This window comes from Zonotrichia albicollis, chromosome 16 (genome assembly GCF_047830755.1).
Source record: "Zonotrichia albicollis isolate bZonAlb1 chromosome 16, bZonAlb1.hap1, whole genome shotgun sequence".
NCBI classification, from domain to species: Eukaryota; Metazoa; Chordata; class Aves; order Passeriformes; family Passerellidae; genus Zonotrichia; species Zonotrichia albicollis.
The window spans coordinates 10,085,564-10,111,466 of NC_133834.1; the positions used below are offsets into that span (position 1 = coordinate 10,085,564).

The following is a 25,903-nucleotide window of genomic DNA, read 5'->3' on the forward strand; positions in this document are numbered from 1 at the left end:
TCAGCCCAGAAACTCAGAGGATTCAGAACTCAGAGGATGTGACTGGAGCAGGCCAACACCTTCTCTATTCTGGCATCTCCAGCAACAATGCCTGCCCACAGTCACAGAGTAAACTGCAAATGATATGATTGAGCCTTTCATATCCTCATGCAGAAAAAGGAAGCAGCACATGGGAGCAAGTGAGGGCTCTGAGACTGTCTTCCTTTCCCTGGTATTCATATTTGACCTTTAAGAGATCTGTCCTAATTTAGACTTAGTTTCTTACTTGCACACAGAACAATACAACACAAACACAAGAATATAAAATTCCATCGTTCCTGGTGTTTGCTTTGCATTGCATAAAAGATGCAGTGTGGACATGCTGACTGAAGTCTGGAAAAACATCCTTCAACTTTTTTTTTTTTAGACTATCTCATCATCACTGAATTTAATTAATGATTTGAAATTAATGGATCAATGAGTTGAAATTAATGGATTAATGGGTTGGAAGTCAGTTGTATTCACCTCCCTAACATGAGCATCAGCTGCTTGTAATTTGTGCTTTGGGGCAGAGCAGTCTGGCAGATGAATACTAAATCCTGTTTGACCACGAATTTCAAAAGACCTGGAGCCAGCAAAGGCACATGCTGAAACAGGAGAACTCTAGGTGCAGCCTGCCAAGGTTTTAATTAGGAGGTGGCTCTGAATAAGTGGTATTTTAGATGTGACTTGGACAGGGCAGGTAAATGTGAGCAACAGACATCAGAACCCCACTACTTACAACAACAAGAAGAGTCTGGCCTCTTCCATGGTGTCATCAAACCAAAACCTGCACTTAGAGTGACAGAAGAATCACTCTAAGATATGGTGACCTAATTTTGTGGCAAATACCATCAACCAAAGCATTAGCAAGGCATTCCCAGTGCTCTTTTTCTTTGAGAACCTAATATAGATGCTCTGCACCACATGTTAGCTTGTGCTCAGTGGAATCTGTGGTGGATTATGGCAAGAGACTTCCTGTAGCTGCCAGGAGCTGCCAACTGCACCCAGTGTGTGGAGAGGAAAAACAGCATCTCCTCAGAGAGTGGGGGGGAAACCTCAGCTTGTACAGGCAGCCCCAGCATGAGAAATTATTTCACTGCTCCCACTGGCATGCAGACTTAACCAGTTCCTGTCACTCACCACACATCCCTGCCATGGGGCCTGCAGGCTGTAAAAAGGGCAATGCTGTCCTGCTTAGCTGACTCATTTCATTTACAAAGAATACTCAGAGGAAATAATTAGAGAACTGCAGTTGTGTTCTGCAGAAGTGGGTGTCACCTGTTGGTTTCTTTCCATGGTATGTAAATGCTGGCTTGTAAATTGCATAAATCAGTGTTCTATGGAATAGGAATATAACACGATTAAAGAAAAAAATTAATGAATCAGTCTTTACTTTACCAGTATTGTTTGCTGCTCTGGAAATGGTCTGCAGAGCTGGCTTCCAGATGGGCTTGTTCAAACTCCTGCACAAGAAAAAGAACTCTTTAAACGGGAAACATGAATGGTATACAGAGCATTAGGTCTTCATCCTGACTGAAGCTGGGCCAGTAGCTAGGAGACTTCAGTCACTCACCTTTTTGACTGAATTTCACTTTTTAAAAGAATTGGATATTTAGCAAAAGTTTAACAAGACTGGAGAGTCCCTATAATCAGGGTAGGGGAGCACAGATCACAGTGCCTTCCCTTGGCAGCTGCTGCTCTTGCACAAATACCCTCTGATCAGCATGGTCAGCATCCAGTTCATTCAGCAATGTGACAGAAGAATAATTTTCCTAAAGAACAGCAAGCAGCAGAGTGTCATTTTACTTTCAGAAACTTAAAATCTGAGTTGTCAAATAGAAATCTACATAGAAGCCAGTAAGGCTGAGAAGTTACAGCCATTCCATTGGCAGGATTCTGTAATAATCAGGACAATATTCAAAAATCCATGAAATGAATTTCTGGTGCTTAGTAGGGAGACACTTTTAACTAATAGTCAAATTTTCATACAGGCAAGATCTTTCTCAGATCCGTCTCTCCCTATGAACTTTATCTTGTTTACACTAAAAACATCACAGCTACAGCAGCACATTGGATTCACAACAAACAACTGAATGACTGAAAAAGCAAAAACAATATAAAGAGGAAATCAACAGCAGTGAAATTTTGAAGCTGCTCAACAATAGCACTTACATGGTTTTGTGTACATCAACTGGGACCTAAAGCAGCTTGAGTTTCCAGTTTCTTATATGATGTGTATTCTGTAAGGCAAGATTCAAACCCAGAAGTGCTTACAAGCCTGGATGTAGAATGCATTTACTGCCATAGCCCCCACAAATAGCAGCCTGCTCCCCAACTACTGGCATGAGTGAATGAATGAATGAATGAATGAATGAATGAATGCATGAAAAAAAGGCATGTTAATAGCAGTAATTTTAGATGGAAGTCATATTTGTATATGAATATACAAGGCCTACTTATCTCTTAATAGGTCTAGAAGAAGATATAAAATGTCATGTTAAATCACAGAGTTCTTCCTAAATCGGAACATTTAATGTATAATTGATGAAGTATGTTTTCACATTCTTAGGGTTCTTAAATTTATTAAAAAAGTCAGAAGACACAAGACTGCATGAACCAATGGGAAGACATCTCATCAGTTCATTTTAGAAAGACCTCTACAAGCCATATGGAAATGTCATGTTTTAAAATACAATTTGACATTAAAATGTCACAAACTGCCTCCACCTCTTGATTTAAGTAATTTTAATCAGAGGTTTTAGTTTGCAGTTTGTACAGCACCTTATGTTAAGCACTATGCTGAAACTCTCTAATTTAGACCCATCTCTTTTCCCCTAAGCCCAGAATATGCAAGGTCAAATATGAATTTAATGGAATGAAGGTCACAATTTTATTGCTGACATTTGCTGTTATTGAACAGCCATCACTGGCATCTGATCCATGAGCATCTCAGTTCTCAGCTTTTGTGAAGGCAAATATACCTACTGGTGCTCCAAGATTTTAATCAGCTCCTCCAGTGAGACTTTAGAGCCTCATGGTATGAACCAAACAGGGAAACAAACAAACCAGAGGAACATAGAAAGAAACTGTGAAAAGGACCTACTTCAAGGAGAAATATTAAAATAACTTTTTATATACAGGTAAGCTGACCTTTCTACTAAACTAAAGGTTGTGTGAAGTCTGCAGTGAGGCAACTGTATATCTACCTGAATATATTTAAATATTTACTGATTACCCATATGAAAATTGATTTTTATAGAAGGCTAGAATATGGCATATAGTGTGCAACACAATGGTTGTATCTGAATGCAGCTCTATATAGGGCTGCCTTTCAAACTAAACAACAAAACTTGGACTTGAAATTCAAATGCAACCAAAAAAATGACTCATCAGGGATCCAAGTGTATTGAAGCCAAAAACTTAGCAAGCTTTCAGCTTGTCATGAAAAGCAGCAGTAAATGATAAATGCAGACCTAGTACACCTTATTTTCAAAACCTGACAAGCCCACAAAACCAGACTTGCAGTAGTGCACTCTACTGCAAAAGCCATCAGTGCTTGTTTGTTCAAAATAGAAACTGTCAATACTGTAAGAGCCAACCAGGAGACATCAGTTCAGTGCAGATGATGCCTCAGACTCATGCAAATGTCACAGAGTGTCTGTGCAGAGCTGGCAGGACACCATGTGCACATTTTTGGTTGCACCTTTGGAGTTTTCATGTTTCAAACATCAAGTATTTATATTCAAGTAATTTCAAATTTTACACAGGAGCATTTGAAGAGCTGAAGCTCTGCTACAATTTGAGCAACTACAAACAGACAATAGATGAGATCAGACAATAGACACTTGAGAACGGAAAAAAGCAACACATGACCTTGGATTTGCAAGGCAAAGCTTGGCAGATCTTGGCTCCACTGCCGGTTACAGCCTCATTTATGAGAAATCATATTGGCGAAAGTGAAAGGCACGTGGCTTTTGTTCTTATCTACAGATCTCCGATTTGCCAATAAGTTATCTAGACTGCTATAAAAATAATACTGTGATTACTAATAACCACAAGATGTGTGTTAGGTATTTTAATTTTTGTTGTTTTCATAGATTTTTAAGGCAGAGGGAGACTTGAACAGCTGACCCTACTGTTTGACACAGACCATTGGTTTATTTGCATTCTGGTACCTCTGGGTCTTCCTTTGCTGAGAATTCAGTAGTGTTTCAGTCCAGTGCAGACCACAAGAGCTCCCAGCACTCACCAGTGGAGCTGAGGAGGCTGAAGCACACTCACTACTGCTTTCATGCTGCCATTTAATGGAATCAGTTTTACATTCATTTCTGGCAAATGAAATACTTGAGTGTCTGGGGATAGCAAAAATAGTCTCCAGGCCCCTTTTTTAAGTCCATCCAGATTTGTGAACAGCAGTTAAGCATATTGATGAAGGAATTAATACCTTTGGGCAGACATTCTGCAAATGCAACTGGGCTGGCTCCAATCACTCTCCAGTTCCACTGCTCTTCCCTGCCCGTAAAAATTAGGCATTCAAGTATGTAGGTTAGATTCAGAATATATAATGTGGATAGTTCACACTTTGGCTGACCCAGTTAAATAACAGTAGATACTGCTCATAAAACCAGTGCTGCTCAGTAGCAATCACTGATTCTTCTGACTGAAGGGTGTATTCCCTGTTTTGATGGGTATACAGTGCCTTCTAAAAAATGCTCCACACTTCAGGCCTCCTGTGGTATCAGCCCGAGTAATGATCACTAGCAACTTCCAAAATCAAGGCTGAGAGGAACAGTTCTTATAAAGAAAATCTCTGAAGTTTACAATCACAGGAATGTTCATTTAAATAGTGCCACATTTTACTCAAAACTGGCAGTGTTTGGTGAATGTCCCTTTGCTTGTGGCAACTTTCCCTTTTGTTTCTTAGAAATGTCATTCTACTAGCCTGGGTTCTGGCTGGACACATGATGTCTGGGGAAACCAAAAATTCCAGCCAAAGAAAACAGAACTGAAAGTAACTGGAGAATCTTTCTCATTTATCTTTTGATCTGTACAGTAGATAGATGCATTTCCTTCCAAAGGCTGCATTTCCTTCTACAGGCTGCATTTCCCAGATGTAAAGCAATGAAGCTCCACCAGTACTTCTGCAATTTCCGTCACACAGCTGTGGAGTGTTGTGAACTGATAACATTTGTAAAGAGTAATTGTAAAGTCATAAAAGGAGCTTGAGTGAGTGCCATGAACTGTGGTAAAAGTTTCTGTCCTTGAATTCCAAGCATTTTTCATGTTTCGCAATGTCCTCAAATTATAGTTTATGGTCTGTAATCTTACACAAAGTTTGGTTAAATTCCTGGTAGATAAGTAGGAAAGAGCGTATTTGTTTATTATTTCATCAGAAAAGTTGCAGATATACGCCTTAGGAGCAATGCTTTCATCTTTCCTGGTACCTGTCTCTTGCAAGCTCATACTGAAGAACAAGTTTCCATCATGGTTTTCATTTGCTGCTTTTCATTCACACATTTATATTGCCTGTAAATGTCTGGATTTGTAATGCCTCAGCTCAATAGCTCTCAAGTTGTATCTTCATGTTGCAGCTCTGCCTAAATGGGCAGACTGTGCATTTCAGATGGTAAGAAATGAACAGGCTTTGCATGAAAAGACCTCTGTAAGGAAAGAAATTATCTCCTGGGTCAATCCCTGTCCTACATCCCACTGAGTGGCAGGAGGGAACTTCTGCTTGTTTTTCCAGCACTTGTTCCAAGTGCTACAGCTTGGCTGGGCACAGTTTGGCCTCTGGAAGCAGGTTAGCTCTGATCATACAAGTACAGGAGTCCTGGGAAGGTGGGTGAGACCCTTGGAGTGCAGACCCAGAAACTCTGCAGTGTGCCTCAGCATGTCCGTGCCTCAGCAGGATGGTGCTCCTGCTGCTGCAGAGCTGACCCTGGTCACCTCCTGCCTGCGACAGAAGCACTTCCTGATACCTTTTCCCACCCCCCTTCCTCCCTTCTTCCTTTAGTGTACACAGACCCTGCAATAAAACGTTCTTATTCAGAAGGAAAGGGAACTATTGCATTGAAATTATAAAGCAACAGATGACTTGCACCTGGGAGGTACTGCAGCTGCATTTCATCAGCCAGGAAATGTTGCATAGTCACAAAATGTTGAATACAGGAGAACTGAGACTACTTGTTTTTAACTTTCTGCCTTGTTGGGCATGAGTTTCCAAAGACAGGCTGGGTTTTCTAACTTCCCTAGAACTCAGGGCTACTTCTTTCTGGTCCAAACCTGTTGTTAATTCTAACATTTATTTGGCTACTGCTATCTTGTACTTAGAATATATTCTAGGAAAGTTTAATTAGTTCATGTTTTCATCTGAAATACAATTCCATTTTTAACATAATATATTTTAAGATAGAACACCAATTCAGTATAGTTTTCCTTCCCTCAGTGTTGCTAGTTTGATGTTTATGGAACAATTGTCACTATTTTGTCCATCAGAATCTAATAGGAGAGGCTTGAAGTATTTCTTATCCCTTCAGAGACTTCTTCATTCAATAGAGACATTTTCTTAAAGGGGTATAATTTTTTCAAGCTTCTCCATTTTATCCAGCAGTTTACTAGTGAGATCTTTTGTGGGAAAAGATCAGTTTGGGGACTCAGGCTCAAACCCCTCCCTGGCATGGACTCAAGGACATGCTTCTCAAGCTTATTTTGAAATTAAATTGAAATACCTCACACCACAAACCTATAGAAGGAAACATTCTCTGGTCTTCCTGTGAACTTGCTTTAGTTCACAGAAAGGCTTTCAAGAGCCATTGACTTACAGAAAGAATGGGCCTTGCCTTTAGGCCTGCAGGCTGGGGCTTTGATTTAACAGGTGAGCCACTGACTTCTGTCTCAGCTTCAAATACCACTTCAGTAGCTTGTCTAAGAACTGATAATTGTGCAGTGAGTTAACAGCTCTCAGAGGGGTCACCAGAATCCAGTGTTTCCCAGCCACAAGTGACTGCTCTAGATGTTAAATTCTTAAATACTTAACAAATACTCCTCATTCCCTCTCCCTTAGAGGAGACTGCTACTCACTTGTTAGGACAACTGCAAGAAAAGGGAGAAACTGAAGTTTGACTGCTCTCTGCCAAGCAGGGGCACAAGTCTCACTTCTCCACATTCTGAGGAGGTCTAAGTACAAATCAGCTGCCCCAGCAATATTCTCTTGGCTTGCTCCATTTTTAAAAGACTGCCTTTCTTCAGAGACCCATTTTTCAACAGTCTCAAGGGAGCAAAAGCTTCAGCTCTGTAGGCAATAGTTCCTCACTGGCTGCTTGCATGGCACACTGGCTGCTTTGGATCTCCTTTCAAAGAAACTCAGCACTCTCAATGTACACCACAGAGGGCCGTAAACAGCTCCAGCACTTTGTCTCAGAAACTTCCAACTTTTCTTGGGCAATGCTCAATGTTGTGACACACTTCTTTTCTGGCTTTTAGCCTAATTAACTAGAACAAATTCACCAGGCAGTGTGTTTCAGAGCAGGGCTGAAATCCATGTCCTCATTCAATGCTGAAGCTATTGGCTTGTCTTTCCTTGCTGTGCCTGTTTCCTGATCTGTAAGTGTAAAGCTGGTCCTTGTAAAAGGTTTGTCACACACAAATGACAAGTGTGGTTTAACCAGCACATCACCTTGTCTTTCACACAGTGATCTGCTCTTGTCACACTTGTGAGAGGAGCAGAGCAGTCAGAAAGACAAAGCACATCTCTGCAGTTTGAATTGCCTTGGAAAAGCCACGTGGGCTTCTTGCAGTCAAACCTTTCCTGTTTGCTGTTGTGAGTTCACCATAACAGAGTGTAGTGACTGCTGACAAAGGATGTAAATAATACATACGAGATACAGCAGGGGATGAAGAGGGTGGACACTGCTGAAAATAACTTGGATGATAAAAGAATCAACTGAGAAGATGAATTTTCAACACACTGACTCATTCAGATGGAATAATTTGAACAAATTTGCAGTGATCATACAGACTCTTCTCTAAAGCATAACTTATGACAGATAATGACAGAAAATAATAGAACGGTGGTAAAGATCTTGTGAACTCTAAGCCTGTAATTACTTGCACAGTAATAAGCTGGAATGCTTTTAGATGTCTTCAGCATGCAGGGATGAAAACAAACTTTTTCCCTCCAGCAGAGGGGGCTTGGCAGTAAGTTTTCTAAATACAAAACCAAATGATTTCTTCAGAAATTGAGTAATACTAACATTGAACTGACTTTTGTAGGAACTTGTGTAGTATTATAGGTAAAAACAGAACTTCCTCCAAACGAGAGATTTAAATATAAACAGACACAATTCCAGTGAGTGTTTTTCTGGCTATCTTGGTTTGCCTTATTTCTCAGTGTGGCTTTTCTATTTCAGCAGAAAACCCTTGCAGTTACACCTGACTGGCAGTGTGAAAGTTCCTGTTAAATCTGTCCCTGTAAAATACTTCAATACATGCACAAGAAAAAACCAGAGAAGGCACTAAGGTAAAGTCCTGGTGGAAACTTTTCCAAGCCACAACAAAGGTGTGTATTTGAAGGCAGAGCATGTCTTCTGAGTAGTCCAGGAGTTTGCAGTACAGTTATTTGAGGCCATAAACAATTGCCATAAATCTGGATGGCCAAAGAGACATTGGCAGCCTCACAATATGGATGAGACCAAAAGTGTGGATGTAATCCAAGGCTGTACAAAAGCCCATCTGAAGCTAATGCTTAGTGTTAAGTTGCACACACTGTTGTGAAAAGACAAAAGAGTGACACAAATTTCCCTTTAAATTAAAACAGGCTTGCTAGTCATCTGGTAAATTCCTCTTTTTCATGATTAATTGGACTTGTCCCCCAAGTACTGTTTCCTTGCTTGATTTCAACTCTAATAGGGGAACAGTACAGGCAGGTGCATTTGAATACCTGGGATTATATTCTCTATTATTTCTGATGGACAGTCCTACTCCACATGCAACTGCTTGAAAATGGCACTGTTTAGAGCTGTTCAAAACCTGATTCTTTTGCTTCTAATGAGAACCAGCTGTCAGTTTTAATGACAGATTCTGGTAAATGTAATTTCACCTCTCTGGCTCCAGCTTCTGTTGAAGGAAATATTGAAAATAATGATGCACAGGAGTAACTCAAAATGAAATTCATGCCATATGTAGCAAAAGGTGCAAATGAGTCACCATGACCAGTAAGGTGCAGCACTTTCCCCCCTGACGTGGGCACAGGCTGTCCTGTCACAGGCACAGGCAGCAGTCACCTTGCAGGGTGCTGGGAGGTGCAGCACTCCCAGACTGGGCTCTGCCCACTCACTGCCCTCCCTGGTCATTCTGGTGAGCTGTTCTCAGAAGGCAGGATCTCAGCACCCACTCTGCTTGTGGGGCGCCACCCACGTAACCCCACAATCTTCCCTAAGTACTATACTTAAAATGAGAGTATGGGGGGGAGGAAGAGGAGGAGGAGTGTTCTGGTCACCTGGTGAAATAAAATTATCATTTAGTGTGGATATCAGAGTGGTCAGGTTGTCTATTAACCCTCCTGTCTGGAAGTGGATGTAGGATGTACTGACACTATTTCTGGTAGAAGAAAAAGGGGTTAGGGCAGTTCATGGGGAGGAAGGGGGATGGGGCAGGTCACTGTGTCCTAGGTCCCCAAGCCAGAATCCCAGCTGATGGCACCAGCTCTGAAAGATGGTGAGCCCCAGCCCCTCCTGCCTTTGAGTCCCTCATCCATGCCACATCTCCAGCACTTCACCCACTGCTGTCAGCTCCCCCTGTCTTTGGACCCAGTGACCTTTGTGTCCCCCACTCCACTTCTCCAGTGGCAGGTCCCCAGTGCCAGCCACCCCTCAGCTCCCTCTGGCCTCTGCAATAATCTGAGTTCCTTCCTGGCCCCAGCTCCTCAGGTGTACTTGGGCAAACCCCGACTCCTGCTTTTCAGAGGGGAGGGTTGCAAAGCACACCAAGACCTCCATCATTCACTTGGCTGAGGGAAAGCGACTGAGAGCCAGCTTTGGTAAGGCCATGCCCTGCAGAGCACTGCTGTGGGGGGCACTGGAGGGGACTGGGGAAAAGAGAAGAAAAGTGGGCAGTTATAGGAATTTGAAAGAAAAAGAACAATGTACTTTGATGCTAATGACTTGAGTCAGAATACAAGGAGGTTGAACTTCCCAGAAGGGAAGTTCAGTAACAAGGAACCACAGACAACCTTCAGATGCCAAACTGAAAACTCTGGAGAAAGTAGACAATTCTCAGAAGGATAAAAGATAAAGCCCTGTACAAACTATACTTAATATAACAGAGAGAAAGAAAGCAAAAGTCCAGCAGACTGGATCTTGAAACTAAAAGAGGTATTAAACAGAAATTAAAGGGTCACTTAGATAACATTGGGCTGGAAAGCAGAAAAAATGGAGCAGAGTAAATTTTAAACCTGGGCCACAGGTATTTGTTCGCACAGAGCAAGGTTAGATGGGACAATGTTCCAGCACTATTATAGAGGAAGCCAATAAGGAGTAGCTGGGACTAGCACAGAGGGAGTACAATAAATAAAATAAAGGACTGTGGGGGAGAAGAGACAAGGTAGAAACAGAAGTGTAAAGAAAGAAGCAGCATAATAAATATTGTATGGATAAAGAGGGGAAAAGAACAGTTTGTTCTAGGTCAGTTCATGGAAAAGTTCCTGCAGATCTCCCAAACCTGTTTTATTAATTCCCAATGCCAAGTTTAAAGCTGTGTGTGTACAGAACTTTGAAAAGGCAACTGTCTGTACAAATTCCAAACTGATCATGGAAAGCATTGTCTCAATGGCAAAGGATGTTCCAAAACCATGAGCCCAGAAGAATAAAATGATATGTGACTGCTTCAGACATAAAATATTCTAGTGCAAGTGAGAATTGATGCTGCTGATCTAAAAGCTACTAGACGTTGCTACTGCTGTTACCTTAATATGGGATTCTTCCATCTCAGTTCATCTTTCCATAGGTGTTAATTCTTTGAAGGAACAGTAGGTACATTAGAAAATGTATTATAAACAAATGTATAATTGTCAACAGTCTCCTATTTAGCATATTTACACACATACTCTTAAAAAAAAAGAAGAAAAGTAATTTCTGAATATTCTTGCACATGAAATGAAAGCAAGAAAAATTTGATTTTCAGGCCATCAAGAGATGCATGTAAGAGCCCAGTAAAAGTATGTGAATACAAGTCCTAAGAACTTTCATGTGAAAGATCCAAGCAGACACATCATTTTGCAGGTGTGGGTGGGGTCACTGCTAACCAAGGTCTGAACAGTCCTGTTGGGTCTACTGTGAGATCATTACCTTAAGACAATAAAAAGCAATGGGTCATATTTGTCAATTCGATCCCTCCAGGGATGAATGGAGCCCCTCTTGGTATGGTGCAAAAAGAGAAGCAAAACCACCCAACCAGAAAGGGTGTCTGTGCTGAGTTCCCAGTGACTGCAAGGGCTGAGTCACAGTGGGTTCTTGGACATGCAGGGGAGTTTTAGCAGGAAACCGCCTACCCTTTATTTACAGCCCTCCTTCAGCTCTGCCATTCCACTCAGCTCAGGAGATGATTTTATCACTCTGCATGTTGTGGATGCAGTTGCACACAGACACTTTCCAAAAGGCCTCATATGTTTAGCGTTGGTTTTTCATGAGGTTTCAATACATTCACCTCAGATGGAAGAAATACTGCCCCTTCTGCCTCCTCTCCATTGACTCAGATTTGTTTGAGTCATCCCTGACCTGCACAGATGCTTTGCATTGCTCAGCTCTGTTTAGAAACCAGCATGCTGGCAGTGTGTGCCTTGTGAGCACAGGCAGATACAGTAGCACAAAGGCACTTTTCTTCAACATTTGAACACTTCTGGTGTCTTGTGATTAATTTTAAGTAAAGCAGGAGTTCCAAGATCCCGAAAAGCAGGGGGACCCTCAGTTCTGCCAGCCTATCCTGCCGCGACTCAGTGATTTCCACATTCAGCACCTGGGAGAGTCCTGCACTCCCACGTGCAGCACATTATCTTTTTGGCTATTAACATAATTAAAACAACAGTAAGTTTGTATTAAAAAAACCTGTTCTGGAATGCTAGCAAAGTTTCTTCTTTGTAGAACACAGACTTATCTATAGAAAACCATATCAAACAAATCTAATTGCAAACTCCAGCCCTTAAAATTGAGACAGGGCCTTCCTTGTGTTTCCTGCCAATTCTGTCCTAGTTTTGTGAGAGCTGAGATCACACATTTCCCCAGCACCCCTGTGTCAGTCAGTGCACACATGTGTGAGTGGGCAGATTTCAGGTTGCATATGCAAATATAAATCTGATATTGCCCAGTTTTTCAGTTCTTGGCTTTGTAACCATGGTGTGTGTACCAGGTACAGGATGGCAGGAAGGCTGTGGTATGTGCTCTACAGAAGTGCAAACTCCTAATTAGGAGAACAGAAGAGGAAATGGGGTAACGATTCTCTGGAAGAGTGATGGGCTCTCTGCACAGCCTCATGACTGCACTGAAATCCCATTTTCAGAGGGGAATGGTTACTAAATCCCCAGTGATGAGGAATTTTCTCCAGTCATGGAGTGCTTCTCAGTGTGATAAACCCAGAGTAGAAAAATGCACAGATCCTCCCAGGTCTGCTTCTGCCTGCACAGGCATCTGTCATATTTCCCCAGCCCTGAGAAGGGGGCTGGGAGGAGATAAGGGAAGAAACAAAACCCAAGACGTTACCCATTTCTGTCTGCATTTGGCAGTATGCAGAATAGTTTATGTAAATTAGAATCAGCCACAGGACTTCTGGGAAGTTGGCAGTGACACTGTCAGTATCTCAAAGTCAAGGTATGAGTGAAATTAAGAGAGGAAAGTCTCTTAAAGCTGTTTCTAAATAACCAGTACAAACATGCAGTTCATTCAGCAAGAATTGCTTTGGCAACCTACATTGGCAGGTTCGGACACTCAGGATCACTTTCTCTTTTTTATGCTGCACAAAACTCTGCTTGTGGGTCACTTTTTGAAGCCAGATTCAGCTTGAGCCCTGCCTTTGAAGGTCACATTTGAGAGATCGTCATAGGCAGAGATCATCACAGCAGAGGAAGGATGCTGCATGAATCATGAGAGATGATCTGTTTGCCAAAACCTGCAGGCTGTACCACTCTTGGCGTTTTGTGCAGCTGGCCTGTCACATGAAGAGGATTCACACATGCCCTGAAACAACTCAATGAGTGCAACTCCCTAACAGCCAATGGGTTTTACCTCCCCAGGCTCCAGTCCAGGGTTTTCCTCTCCCCCAGATCACAGCTCTCCTACTCTTCACCCACCATCACAACCACGGAGGGTTCAAAATGAACAGGAAATAGCCACACTCAGATCTGCCTGCCACCCGCTAGGGGAAACTGGGAATTCACTGGAATTCATGGAACTGGAGGCAGGTCACACACAGGATGCCACAATTTGTCTACACAGTTGATATTTTAGAGTTTCATGTATGTCGTTCAGTTTCCCTGACATTAACCTTTGAAAAAAAGAAAAAAGAATACAGAAAGAAAAAAAAAAAAAAAAAGAAGAAGAAGAAGAAAAACCCACAGCCCTTTGGGGGATCAGAAACCAATTTCAGGAAACATTACCAAGTTTGATGGTAAATGCAGCCACTGAGAGTAAATGCATTCTTGTGTGTGTGTGTGTATTGGACCAAGTTTTTTATTGAATTTCCTAGAAACAGAGAAGTAAAAGTGTGGAATGCTATGACTTACTGCTGGAATAAGACAATGCACCATTATCAGTGGTGAGCTATTTTTAGTATGGCCCATGAGCAGGCAACAAGTGAGGGCTTTTTGGATCCAGGGAAGCTGTTTTTTCCAGCCCTGACACCTGGAACCCTCCAGTGCAGGGATCTCTTGGCAGCCCTGCCTGGGGCTGCCCTGGTCTCTGGCCCAATGGTCAATCAATGACTACCCTGGGCAAAATGGGACACTAAGAAAGGAAGGATAAAATATGCAAGGAATAAAAAGCCAGAATTAAACTGGAGGAGTTAGGCAGTGTCCTTTAAGTTAACTCAAAATTTGTAATGCAAGTGTATCTAGAAGAGAGCTTTGAATGTCTTTGTCCTTAATCTCTTCAAAAACAGGCTATTTTTAGCAGTAGATCTAAGGCCAGGACTGCTCTCTTGTGCAATTCTGCTTTTCCTTGTTGCTAAAAACATCTCCTTGGAGATCTGTGCCCAACTGCCACTGGCAGCGTTTTGGATGCAGAAGTCAAGTCTGCACGTGAAGTCACATTTGCATTCTCCTATAGCCACAGCACATCCATCACATTCCTCATAACGCAACAGCACCAAATACAGAACAAAATGTTACCCTGTTACAAATGTCACCCTGCACAACAAAGAAAAGCATTTCTGAGACACTTCCTAAGAACACAGCCACTGTCCTATTGTTGCTGTGTTTATTCACCACTGGAACAGAAATCTTTTGAAGGGCTCAGATTAAACTCCTGCCAAGTCTTCAGCAAAACAGTCTAAACTCGAGGAAATTTCCTCTTGAACAGAGCACAGACTGAGCATGGACTTGGGAAGATACTGGGGCGTTTTTAATGTAGCCAGAAATTCTGGGTGTCTGGCTGGCCTCTGAAGCTCAGCAAACCTCTCAGGATATGCAGGACCTGGTCTGTAGCTGCTCCACCTTTGCCAAGGGTAAGGACCGCACTGTATGAGGATTACAAAGGGTCTAATTGCAAAAAGTAGTAATTTAACCTGTTAGTAATGTAACCTTTCTTACAGACCCAGGAAGAGAGTATATAAACCTATTTATGTGGGAAGTCATGAGAGAGAGCACAGTATTTAAATTTACATTAAATTTACATTCATATATTTATTGGTATTTCTTGCTGGTACTGTAGTAGGTGCTTAATTGTATCTATTTGCCTACAAAAGCTATAGAGGGAAAAGGCCCCAACACTTGGCAAAAGAAGAATTATATCTGCTTTTTCTTTACAACTTATCACACAGCTAATCTTAATTTTTAAACTGATGATTAGAGAAATCTAATTATGGAACTTCAGCTTAGATATGGACTAAATCAGCAACTACCTGAGGGCTGTATGAATTTATGTTGGATGAGGCTGCAGTGTCAGCAATATACAGATCAGTTTGTTTAGAAGTAAATCCTGAAGGTCACGGACACACTGTTGGTACAGCTGCAAAAACTGAGAGGTAACTCAGTCCATACTCCAGTGGTATAACACAGAGGCAGCACAGGGCAGCTGGAGCAAAGAACTAAGGAGAAATACAAATTTACACTGTTCTCCTATAAGAATAGCTCCAGTTACCTTTCCAAAAGGCTTTTCTGTCAGTAAAGCTGTATTAGAATCACTGGGGGTTTCAGGCAGCACAGGTCACAACCCACATGTCCAGTAAGTTTTAGAAGGTAATCTTGGCAAGCTCAATTCAATTAATGTAATTAAGGGTAAGGCTTCCTCCAGACTCATTATCAGAAATTTTGCCAGTATTTTCTTGTGACGTTATTGTGACCAGAAATAGATCTGCAATTGAAATACAGCACAGCACTCATTTCCAGTTTAACACAAGTGACAATAGGACTTCTTGCACTCTCAGAGGACAAAGTGGCCCTGGAAAAGTGAGTCACCACAGACAGAAACACTCCCTACAAGAGCAACTCTCTCCAGTAAGGTCTCTCCAGAACTCCTGTAGGAAATCCTCCAGGCTGGGCACTCTTCCCATTTTCATATTCTTAATTATCTAATTTACTGATACAAGGCCTGCATGCTAAGCTACACTAATTTTACATAACATAATATTTCTTCTTCATTAATCCAAAAGTATGTGTGGTGAGGTCTGTATATAAAGATATTTCTAAAATTAGAAAATGCTTCATTAATATTGTTGGATGATGTTTCTTTAACATCAGATGCCAAAAATTCTACATTTAAAGGACTTTTTTTTATCTTTCATCAGAAACTGTCAGCTTATTCTCCTGATTCCTAGAAATTTTCCTGGAGCTGGAACATGGTGAAACTAATCCATTTTGCACTCAGCTTGTTGAGTTCACATATAAAATTGGCTGAGGTTTGCAATAAATCTGGAGAGGGAAAATGTCTGAAGAAGAAAATCCAATTCTTTTTCCACAAGAGCAATTATGGTGGGGTTTTTTCTTTTTCTTTTCTTGGCAAATGAGGAATTAATATTTGTACTCTGAAGAAAATTATTGATCCACCTATCAGGACATATCCTTTCTCCAGGGACAGAGGAGGAACAGAAATCTGGATAATTCCTCAATACTTTGAAGAGCAGAAGCCAATAATAAAATCTATATTGGACCAATCTGTACAGTAGAATAAAAGGTGCACATTCAGTAGTTTCTGTTTGTTGGGTATAGGAGTTATTAGATACTGAAGAACCAAATGTATTTCATCATCAGAAGAGTTTGGTGGTTTATGATCTGGGATTTGACTGCAACCATAAAAAATATCTGTCAATGAATGTAGATTACAAACACAGCAGGAATACAGAGGCCAGCATATACTGCCCATGGAAGATCTCTTCTCTGAGTATTAACAGTGATTTATTCAGATTTTGTCATCCAGGCTTGATGGATTCAAGTTTTAAAAATCCAACCAAATAATCTGAAAGTGCCTCAGTGAGTTGCCCACCTGGATCTGGCTGAGATGCTGCAAAACACTGCTTTGCCACCAGGTTCTCATTTCTCAGTTTCCAGTGTGCTAATTCTGCCTTTAAGAACAAGACCACTTTTTTCCTTTTAATTTGGACTGTAGAATCTCTGTACATTCAAAGAAATGGAACTGAGATTTGGATCCATTTGACTATATTAAGAATGAATTTTATTCAGTTTCTGTGGACTAAGAACCAAAGATGAGGGAACACTTGAATCATTTCCTTTACCTCACCCCAACCATAAAAATCTCTCCATGTGTTGATTATGCCCAAGAATAAAATGTGTTCCTTTAGCCAGCACTGAAAGCTCTGTGGTCCAGCACATGTATCTGAAAGCTAAACTAGCTTAATAGTCTTCTGCTTTAACATCTCCAGACCAGTATTTATTGCTGCAGTTCCCCTGAACAGCACCCTGCTACCTCTTCAATTAGCACCTACATTATTTTTAGGGATCCAAAGTTCCTGCATCAGTTGTGGAGTGTGCACATACAAACACACTCACACACAATCCAGCAAGACAAATTTGTCATTTGGATGAACAAAACCATCACAAAGCAGGCTGCCCTTTCACAATATTTTACCAGCAATTTGAGACTTTCCCTTTTTTCCCCCCACTCAACTAATTACAAAGAAGGATGTCTAAACTACTGAAATGCAGAAAGCCCAAACCACATTTTCATGTGGTTAAGTGCTCAGCATTTGAATTCATGAGACTAATGTGAATCTTGATTTGACTTAGTTAATATCAACAAGGAACTTCCACTGAACATCAGACAGGATCCATTTAGTCTGGGCTCAAGGAAGCCTGAAAAAGTAATTAACACAATTCAAAATAAACAATTCCAGAATAGCCAGCTGAGAAAGAAACCTTTCTCATAGCCTCAGACAGTTAATTTATTGGTTATTTGAAAAACAGCAGTTTATATCTCTTACAGTGAAATATTTCAGACAACATGGACTATTCAAAGGAACTTAAGGGACAGAGAGGCTCAGCTGTTACTCAGCCTTAGTCCACAATTAAGCTTAATTTGCTTAATTTCCAAACCTCACACTTCTCCATTCTAGCCAGCACACATCTAAAAGGATGTGCACATCCTTTTTAGAAAGCAAAACCACTAATTCCTCTCATCCATCCCATCTGGATGGGATCTGACTTGGACATTCTCTGCATAACAGCACAAATTCCAGTTCAGACAGAATTAATTATTGCTGTACCAAGTGGCTTGCCCTTGTCTAGATAAAAGCTTATCAAGGCTTGATAACAAATTGGTGACATCCTCAAAATGTATTTTATTCTTGGTAAAATGATGAATTTGCTGTGACTGGCAGCCTGGCCAGACACACATTGTTCTTCAGTGATAGCTAGCATGATAACTAATACCAGTGTAAAGTGAGTCACATCTGTAGCTGTTTTACCTGGAAGGGTTGACTAAAAGGATAAGAAGATGAGCTGAATTCATCAGGCCCATTTTATTACCTCTTAACTTAGAAAATGATTGATTGGACGCTATGGGAATGGAAATGGGTGAGGCAGTGTCACAGTGGCTGTTATCTCTTGGACATGTCCTGTTTAAATGCATCAAACTCTAACCCAGACACTTCATCCAAATCTATGACAGGTTCACACCTGGCTCAGTGCTGCTGGTTTCACTGCATCTGAAAGCAGACTCACAGACAGTGTGGTGTCTAATTTACTTGCAAAATCAAAGAATTCCGATTTCAAGGGTTTCGTTTAAATGAAAATTCAGATTCTGGAGAAGAAAACAAAACCCACTAAAACAGGAAGGATGGTATTGTGGTTAAGTTTCTAGTATAGGGCTGTGAAGACCTGAATTATGTTCCATTCCTAGCCCTTCTGCAGATTATCTCACTCTCTGACTTCAAGCAAATCACTGAATCTCTTGGTGCTTCAGTTCCCCTTTTCTAAAGACGATGGTGATTTGATCAGTTTAGATACTGAACACATTCATGTAAGAGCTATCATGTACAGTATCAGCACAAGAGAGGCTCTAACCTCAAAAGACAAATAGTCAAATATGACTCTATTTACTGAACCATTTCTGCAAGAAAATAGCAATTCTGTATTAATTCCCACACTGATCACCCACTTACTGTACCAAACTCTAAACAACATGCTGTCCTACAGACACATTGGCCTGTCCAGTAATCCAGATTCATAACAGAATCAGTGTCTGCTTCTATTCTCAAAAGCTAGGAAAAAGCTAAAATAGGGAGTGTCTGCTGGTTCCCTAAGCCTTTCAGGTTTTCTGATTTTTTTTTTTTTTCCTGGAGGACTGTCCCTGCAGTGGGGATGAATTCAGCAGGGTGTGGAATGCCCCATAATGGAATTTATACTGGGGAATATCCCACATGGTATCACAACCTCATCCCTCCTGGTGGTTTCAGAGGGTGAGAAAAGGCTTGGAGCACAAATAGAGGAAGCTCTGCCTGCATTATTCTGCTGTTAGCTGGGCTAAGAGTGTGGGCTTTGGAAAACTAACCAACAGGCAAATATCTCACATTTCCCAAATAGAAACAGTACTCTCCCACCTTCAAAACCATCTTCAGAACCACGTTTTTTCTCTTACTTCCTCCTGGTAGAACTTACCTGGCATCCCTATTCCCAGTGCTTTCTAAGGATATTCCCTGTCACCTTTGTCTTGTTTGTAGCCAGTAAGCCATGCTCCTGCTGCACAAGTGCCCAGCAATTCCTGTGAACTTTCTGTCATTTTTCAAAACAATGTTTACAAAATAGGGCTAAGGACTTTCAATTTTAACTAAAGCTGAGTTTGTTCCTTGTCCTAACTTTTGGAGGTTTACTGATACGAACCTTCAGAGCCAAAGCATTTACTTTCCTTCTCTAGAAACAAGGGAGGAAGGAAGATGGGGTGATGTCTCCCAGTAATTTTCTCTCCAGATTTTGCTTTTCTTTCCTGAGATCATCAGCAGGGAAAGAAACACAATTTGTTTCACAGGCATTTCACATGGAAGGCTTCACTTACCAAATAGACCCTAAGTCGAATTCACCTTGCAAAAAGCAGCAAGTGCTCCTTAAGCTGCCAGAGCACGGGTCAGAATCACCTGGACTAGTGGCAGGGTTTTCACCTTCAGTCCTTTATCTGGAGCTGTTTCCCCGAGTGCTCTGTCCAGCAGCTGTGCCCGTTCCCCTTTGCGCAGTGCCCTCTGCTGGGTACAGTGACCTGCGGGATCCTGCTGCCAGGAGCTGCTCCCGGGGCACAACTGCTGAGGCCAGGGAGAGGATGCAGGAAAGGAAACGGCACGATGGGAATGGAGAGCTGCAAAACCAAAGCATGAGTGGGTAAAACTGAAGATTTCCCAAGAAAGCCCATTTCTCCTGGGCAAGCCTTTCTAAGGCACTTCATGGAGCACCCCAGACCACTCTCAGTGTGGGATGGTGTCAAACTCCATAAGCAGCAGCCTGACACTCTTGGCTTCTGTTGTCCAAGCTGGCAGGTTCAGTCCATCACTCTCCTCTGTGACTGGGAGTTCACCTACCCATTCGAGCCTTGCCAAGCTATGAAGCTTTGCAACAATTATTACCACATTCCTGCTCAATGAACACGACTTATTGGACTGACACTTTGTCAGCTGCGCTACTCAGTCCATGGCAGACAGACTGCATGTACACCTGCAGGATCTTTCCTTCCCCTGTGATCTTGCAAAATTAAAAATTACATGAGAGTGAAACAGCTTTCCTGGCACATCTACAGCAACCTTCAGCCAGCTCTGCCTCATGTGAGAAACACGCTCCCCGCTGCGCTGCACTACAGCTGTGAAGGGCTCTGCCCCAGAAGCCACAGGCGGCAGGACAAGGCTGCAGCAGCAGGAGGGAGCTCGCTGGGCGCCCCGGGGGCTGGGGGAGGAGTTAAGAGGCTCTGAGCTGTGCTTTTGGTTCTGATTCACCTTATCTTGACAGAGTTAATCACTTCAGAACCCTTTTCTTTGAAGTGCTAGGGGGAGGAAGGGGACTTTGTCTTGCCTAAGTAGACTTTAAGCTGTTAAGGGCAAGGCCTGGCTGTGCTACCTCTGTGAACACCAGCAGTGCCATATCCAAACCAGCCATAGAATCATCTCCTGCATGGAGCACGCTGTGCCAAAGAGTGGCAGTACTGTATATTCAAATTCTAGGGGAAGTTTCAGTTTCACCAGTCCTTCATGCTTTTGCTATGAGCTTCCCCCAGCAGCTTATGCCAAACCTTGACTAAAGCTCTGTTGCTCAAAACTTGAGAGAGGAGTCTGAGCATAAAGTGCGTCTCTGTGCAAGGTCTTAAAATTAATGGCATACTGCTTCTCCGAATTCATGACAACTATTCTCCTGCATTGCAGAACATAAGCAGTAAACTTTGGTGGCTAAAACATCATGAATATCAAGATTCACTCATTGTACACTGGCTGCACATCACTGTAAGGTGCTGTACTGCCATCAGGTTAAGTCAGTCTGTGATCACACTGGATTTTGAAAAGAATATTTAGTCTCAAAGCAAGAAATACATTCCCTCAACTTCATCCCAACTCACAAGGCATTGCCAGGCCCTCTCCCCTTAATCACTTGACAAAGACAATCCCTTTGCATTGTCACAAAACATCATGCTAACTACAGGGAAACTTCTTGGCCTCTCAGACTTGGTTATTTAAGAAACATCCTCTTTAGAAGAAAGCACACTTTACTGAGCCTGCTGAAGGGAGCACATAAGACACTGGTGTGGTATTTGAGGTTTCAAATCTTCTGGGTGAGCAGGAGAGTATTCCAAGTCTCCTGCACTGGCTGCTGGCAAGGTTATAAATACAGCTGGGATTTGAAAAGCTACTTTTAATTCTGATTACTCTGGAGAAAACCCCAGGGAAATTCAGCTTTAAGAAGTCAAATTCCCAGTGTAGCATCTTTACAGTCTTCTCAGTGTAAGGATCATAAGCTTTTCTTAATATTTTTTGCACTTTGAGATTATTGGTCTAATATTTTGTCCTTTCTTTAACATTTAAGTTATACATTAGGTCTTCTTACCTCTTCTGTCCATACTGACCTGTTAGCTCAAAGGAGAGCAGCTATTTTCACGTCACACCTCCCCGCAGTGGGTGCTTGCTTGCTTTTCCTCCCGTTTCCCCCCACGTTTTGAGGCAGCTGTCATCAGAGCCTCATCCATCACCTACCTTGAATGTCCCCCGACCTCCCTGTGCCCTCAGAGCGCTTTCGTGCTCGGATTTCCCCCGCAGCACCTCCCGACCCTGCCCGCGGCCACCGCCTGCTCCAACGGGGCTGTCCGAAAAAAAAAGCAAAAAAAGCAAAAAAAAGTAAACTCAGACGTGGTCGGATAGAAAAAGACAGGTTGAAGAGCATCCCCAGCGGCGGGGCAGGGAGCCCGCGGGGCGTTCCTCAGCGGCAAAGCGAAAGTGAAGGCCAATGTGTTTTCCGAGAAGGAGGGGAGGAGCCGAGGGGAGCTCCGCGTTAAATACAAAGCCGGGCCCGATGCGCCGCCACAGAGCGCTGGAGGTGCCGCTCGCCCGCCCGCCCCGCGGCAGCCCCGGCTCGCCGCGGCGCCAGGCAGGGCCCCCGCCGGAGGATGCTCGGCCGGCCCCCGGGGCCAGGACCAGGACTAGCAGCGGGACGGGGACTGGCAGCGAGTGCTGCGCTCCGGGGACGGCCCCCACCCGCGGCACCCCGAGGTAAGGGAGGGTGTCTGCCCCGGGGGGGCCGCGCCAACAGCGACGTGCGCCGAGAGGGCTCCGGCGCCGCAGCTCAGATTATCGGAGTTCTGCCAGATGTTCCAAGAGCGCGGTGGCCTCGGGAATCTTGGCCCTTTATTTTTTTTTTTAATACATTTTTCCCCTCCCTTTTTGGCTCAGTGCTCGTGCTCGCACAGACCTGTTGTGCCTAGTGTAAAACAGCGGGACAAGCACTAAAGGGAGCACGCAGGGGGGTTGCAGTGCCCCGCGCCGGCGGGGGGAGCCGGGGCAGCCCCGGGCCCGCGGTGCCCGCGCCGCCGCCGGGACCCGCCGGGCAGGGCCGGGACCGGAGCCCGCGGAAGTCTCCGCTCCGCCGCAGTTGGCACCCTTGTCCCAGATCCCTGCCCTGGCTTTCGGGCTCCGAAGACTGGCGTGTCCCCTATTTGTCTGCGCTTTGGAAAGGCACTCTCGCTTGGCTCCCTACGGCTTCTGCTAGGGAGCCCTTTGATTTTTACATCGCGGGCTTAGTGCTTATGTCTCCCCAGGGTGTCCTAAAACTGAATTTTTAACTTTAAATACTGAGCGATAATCCTGGCTCAGTAATTGGAAAAAACTGGCATCGGTTTCCGTCTGCTGTGCAAAGCAAGCCGAATGCTACTTTCAGCCTGTTACTTACCAGCTTAAGGATTTTATAACCCTCGTAGGTGCTTGAGGAAGTAATGTGACTTAAATGAAAATAAACATCAAGTTGTTAAATTAGCGCAGACAGGAATCCAGCGGCATACTTTCTTAGAAATTCTCATTAGCATGTTACCCTGAACTGTGAGATGGCTGAGGGATTCATTTCTGAGAATCCTTCAAGGTTTCTCAACAAGCTGCTGCTGCAGATCTATATCTGACTATAGGGATAAATCCTGAAATCTATGCTTGCCAGTAAGGTCAAGGCAGCCAGCGGAGATGTATTGAACCACACTGTCAGAGGCAGACATTTCAGGCCAAACTCATTCCTGGTGCAGCACTGCTAATTCCTTTGAAGTAACACGAGGGATGAATTTAGTCCCTCATGTTGAAAGATATATCAATAGGAAGCAATTTAGATTGGGCCACTTAAAGTGCATGTGATACAAAAAAGAGAGAGAGACTGCGGAGTAATGCTTTAAGGGTTCACAGAGGTTGATTTGTATAAGCTAGTAGGTTGTAGCACTGCTGTCCCAAGGGAAACTTGGGAGAATGGAAATGGCCTTTTATAGCTGAGCCTCAGGTTAACAGGAGAGAGGAAAGAAGTTTTAGGATTATTGTGTAAATTGACCGTGTTACAGGCTGCCCCTCCAAGTTACACTTCAGTCATACTGTGGCACCTCACCTCACTCTCCTCCCCAGTTATCTGGGAAAACAGCCTTCATCCACTGCCAGTTTTTCACACAATGCATGCGCCAAATAACAACACTGTGTACTGAGTTCTGACATTGTAGTTGGGAAGGCAGAAAAAATGGCAATTAATTTGTAAAACCTTGTTGATTTCTTCTTTTAAAAACTTGAGAATGGGAGAGGGTGTCCATGAGATGACTTCTCATTGAGAAGTCATTTGAGTTGCTAGGCCCTGAAAGGGCTCATAGCAGGGAAACTTATTATCTTCTGTAGCTGTTACTGATCCTTGCTAAATATTTTTGGAGCTCTGGAGTTTGCCGTAGTGATAGGCTGCTAATCTTGTCCAACAGAGAGCAGTTGCTTGCCTGGTATAGACTGGAAAATGTATATTTAATTATTTTATAATGGGTGGGAGGTGTGTCAGTGGAAGAGGCGGTCGTTCAGCGATTGCGGCCGCCTGTCCCTGGGGATGGGTCTCACATGCTGTCTCTCCTTGGCATTGCAGAGTAGCTGCTGGAAGGCCGCCCCGCCGTAGCCGTGACGCTATGGAAGACCGCATCCGCTGCTCTCGGCTGTAGGATGGTAGCGCACAGCAAGGTGTCAGCAGATAATGCACTTGGAGCAGACCCAAGACGGCTTCTTGACCCTCCGGCACGGGATCGCTCCCAGGCACGAGGCTTCCCGGGCCCCGGCCGGCCCGGCGCTGTGCAGGCACAGGGCAACACGCACTTCAGAACCTTTCGCTCGCAGGCGGATTTCAGCAGCATCACTCGAGCCAGCAGCCTGCTGGATGCCTGTGGCTTCTACTGGGGGCCTCTGAGTGTCAGTGCTGCCCACGAGAAGCTGAAGTCTGAGCCTGAGGGCACCTTCCTCATCAGGGACAGCACACAAAAGAATTGCTTCTTTGCCATCAGTGTTAAGACTGCAACTGGGCCCACCAGTATCCGGATTAACTTTCAGACTGGGCGTTTCAGCCTGGATGGCAGCAAAGAGACTTTTGACTGTCTTTTTAAGCTGCTGGAACATTACCTAAGCTCCCCGAGGAAGGTACTGGTTACCCCCCTTCGCAAGGTCCGGGTGCAGCCGCTGCAGGAGCTCTGCCGGAAAAGCATCGTGAAGACTTTTGGAAGAGAGAACTTAAATCAGATCCCACTCAATCCTGTTTTAAAGGACTACCTGAAATCCTTCCCATTTCAGATATAAGTGCAGCATTAACTGTATAGGGACACATTAGACATGTGTAACAAAATCCATCCTCCTGGGTTTTTAATTTTGTTTGACAGTGAGCAAACTTATTTTTGTAGCAGTTTACTGTATTTTGTGATGGAACCTGAACACTTGACTTCTTATGTTTACAAAAACTGTTTGCACAAACCTAGGGTTTTAAAACCCTGGCATAATTTTTCTGCCAAGCAGAATATTTTACTATTTTATAATATTTTTTATGATATTAACATAATAAACTTTATTGTCACAGTTTTTAAAAAAATAGCATCTCTGGTTTTAGTTTTAAAGGCTCTGACAGCTATCCTGCTGGCAGATTAACTGCTTAACTGAGTGTGTAAGTGCAGACAGGTCTCCACATGGTGCTGCTTCTTTGCCCTAACAAATTAGTCTTAGTGCTGGTCCAGCAGGCAGAGGATTCCTGCCTGCAAAAGCCCACAACAAAAAAGGGCAAGCAAGTAGAAAATATACTCAGGGTAAATCTGGCCAGGAATCCACCTCTCTCCTAAACCCATGAGAGCAGAGACAATGTCTTAAGACTGCAGTGGTGCATAGTTTTTGACAGAGTAAATCAAACCCTTGGCTGACCAAGCTGCACCAACACTGGTTTGCCTTATTTCTGTGGAAAGGTGCAAAACACTGAGCTAGAAGACATTGCTGTCTGACATAACCGAACCCCATGAACCTCGGTGGGGAAAAATAAAACTGTCCAGAAATGCTCTTCACACACTTTAAAAGTCTGTGAATGCTGTATCATTGTGGTGCATTGGAGAAAGGACAGCTTAGTTCCCTTTGAAAATTTGCATACACAAATGGCAAAGGTGCAGGCATCCTCACACATAAAAAAGACGTTTCTCATCTTAAATTCCTCCTGATTTAAGAGCAGAGATTTGACATGTTAAAA

At 43.2% G+C, this 25,903-nt stretch overlaps 2 protein-coding genes across 2 annotated transcripts in view; one reads left to right on the forward strand and one right to left on the reverse strand.

Moving 5' to 3' along the window:
- The window catches only part of RMI2 (RecQ mediated genome instability 2), a 72,901-nt gene that overhangs the window by 3,904 nt on the left and 43,094 nt on the right, over nt 1-25,903 (reverse strand). Inside the window, exons 3-5 of the transcript XR_012582850.1 lie at nt 21,895-22,000; nt 19,728-20,021; nt 1,420-1,484 (exon numbers count right to left, since the gene is read on the reverse strand). The gene's annotated coding sequence lies outside the window, so the exon portion shown is untranslated. The remainder of the gene's footprint in view (nt 1-1,419; nt 1,485-19,727; nt 20,022-21,894; nt 22,001-25,903) is intronic.
- On the forward strand, nt 22,180-25,687 carry SOCS1 (suppressor of cytokine signaling 1). Its single transcript, XM_074552665.1, has 2 exons — nt 22,180-22,407; nt 24,281-25,687. The coding sequence occupies exon 2, from the start codon at nt 24,355-24,357 to the stop codon at nt 24,976-24,978; it is 624 nt and encodes a 207-aa protein (XP_074408766.1). The 5' UTR covers nt 22,180-22,407; nt 24,281-24,354; the 3' UTR covers nt 24,979-25,687.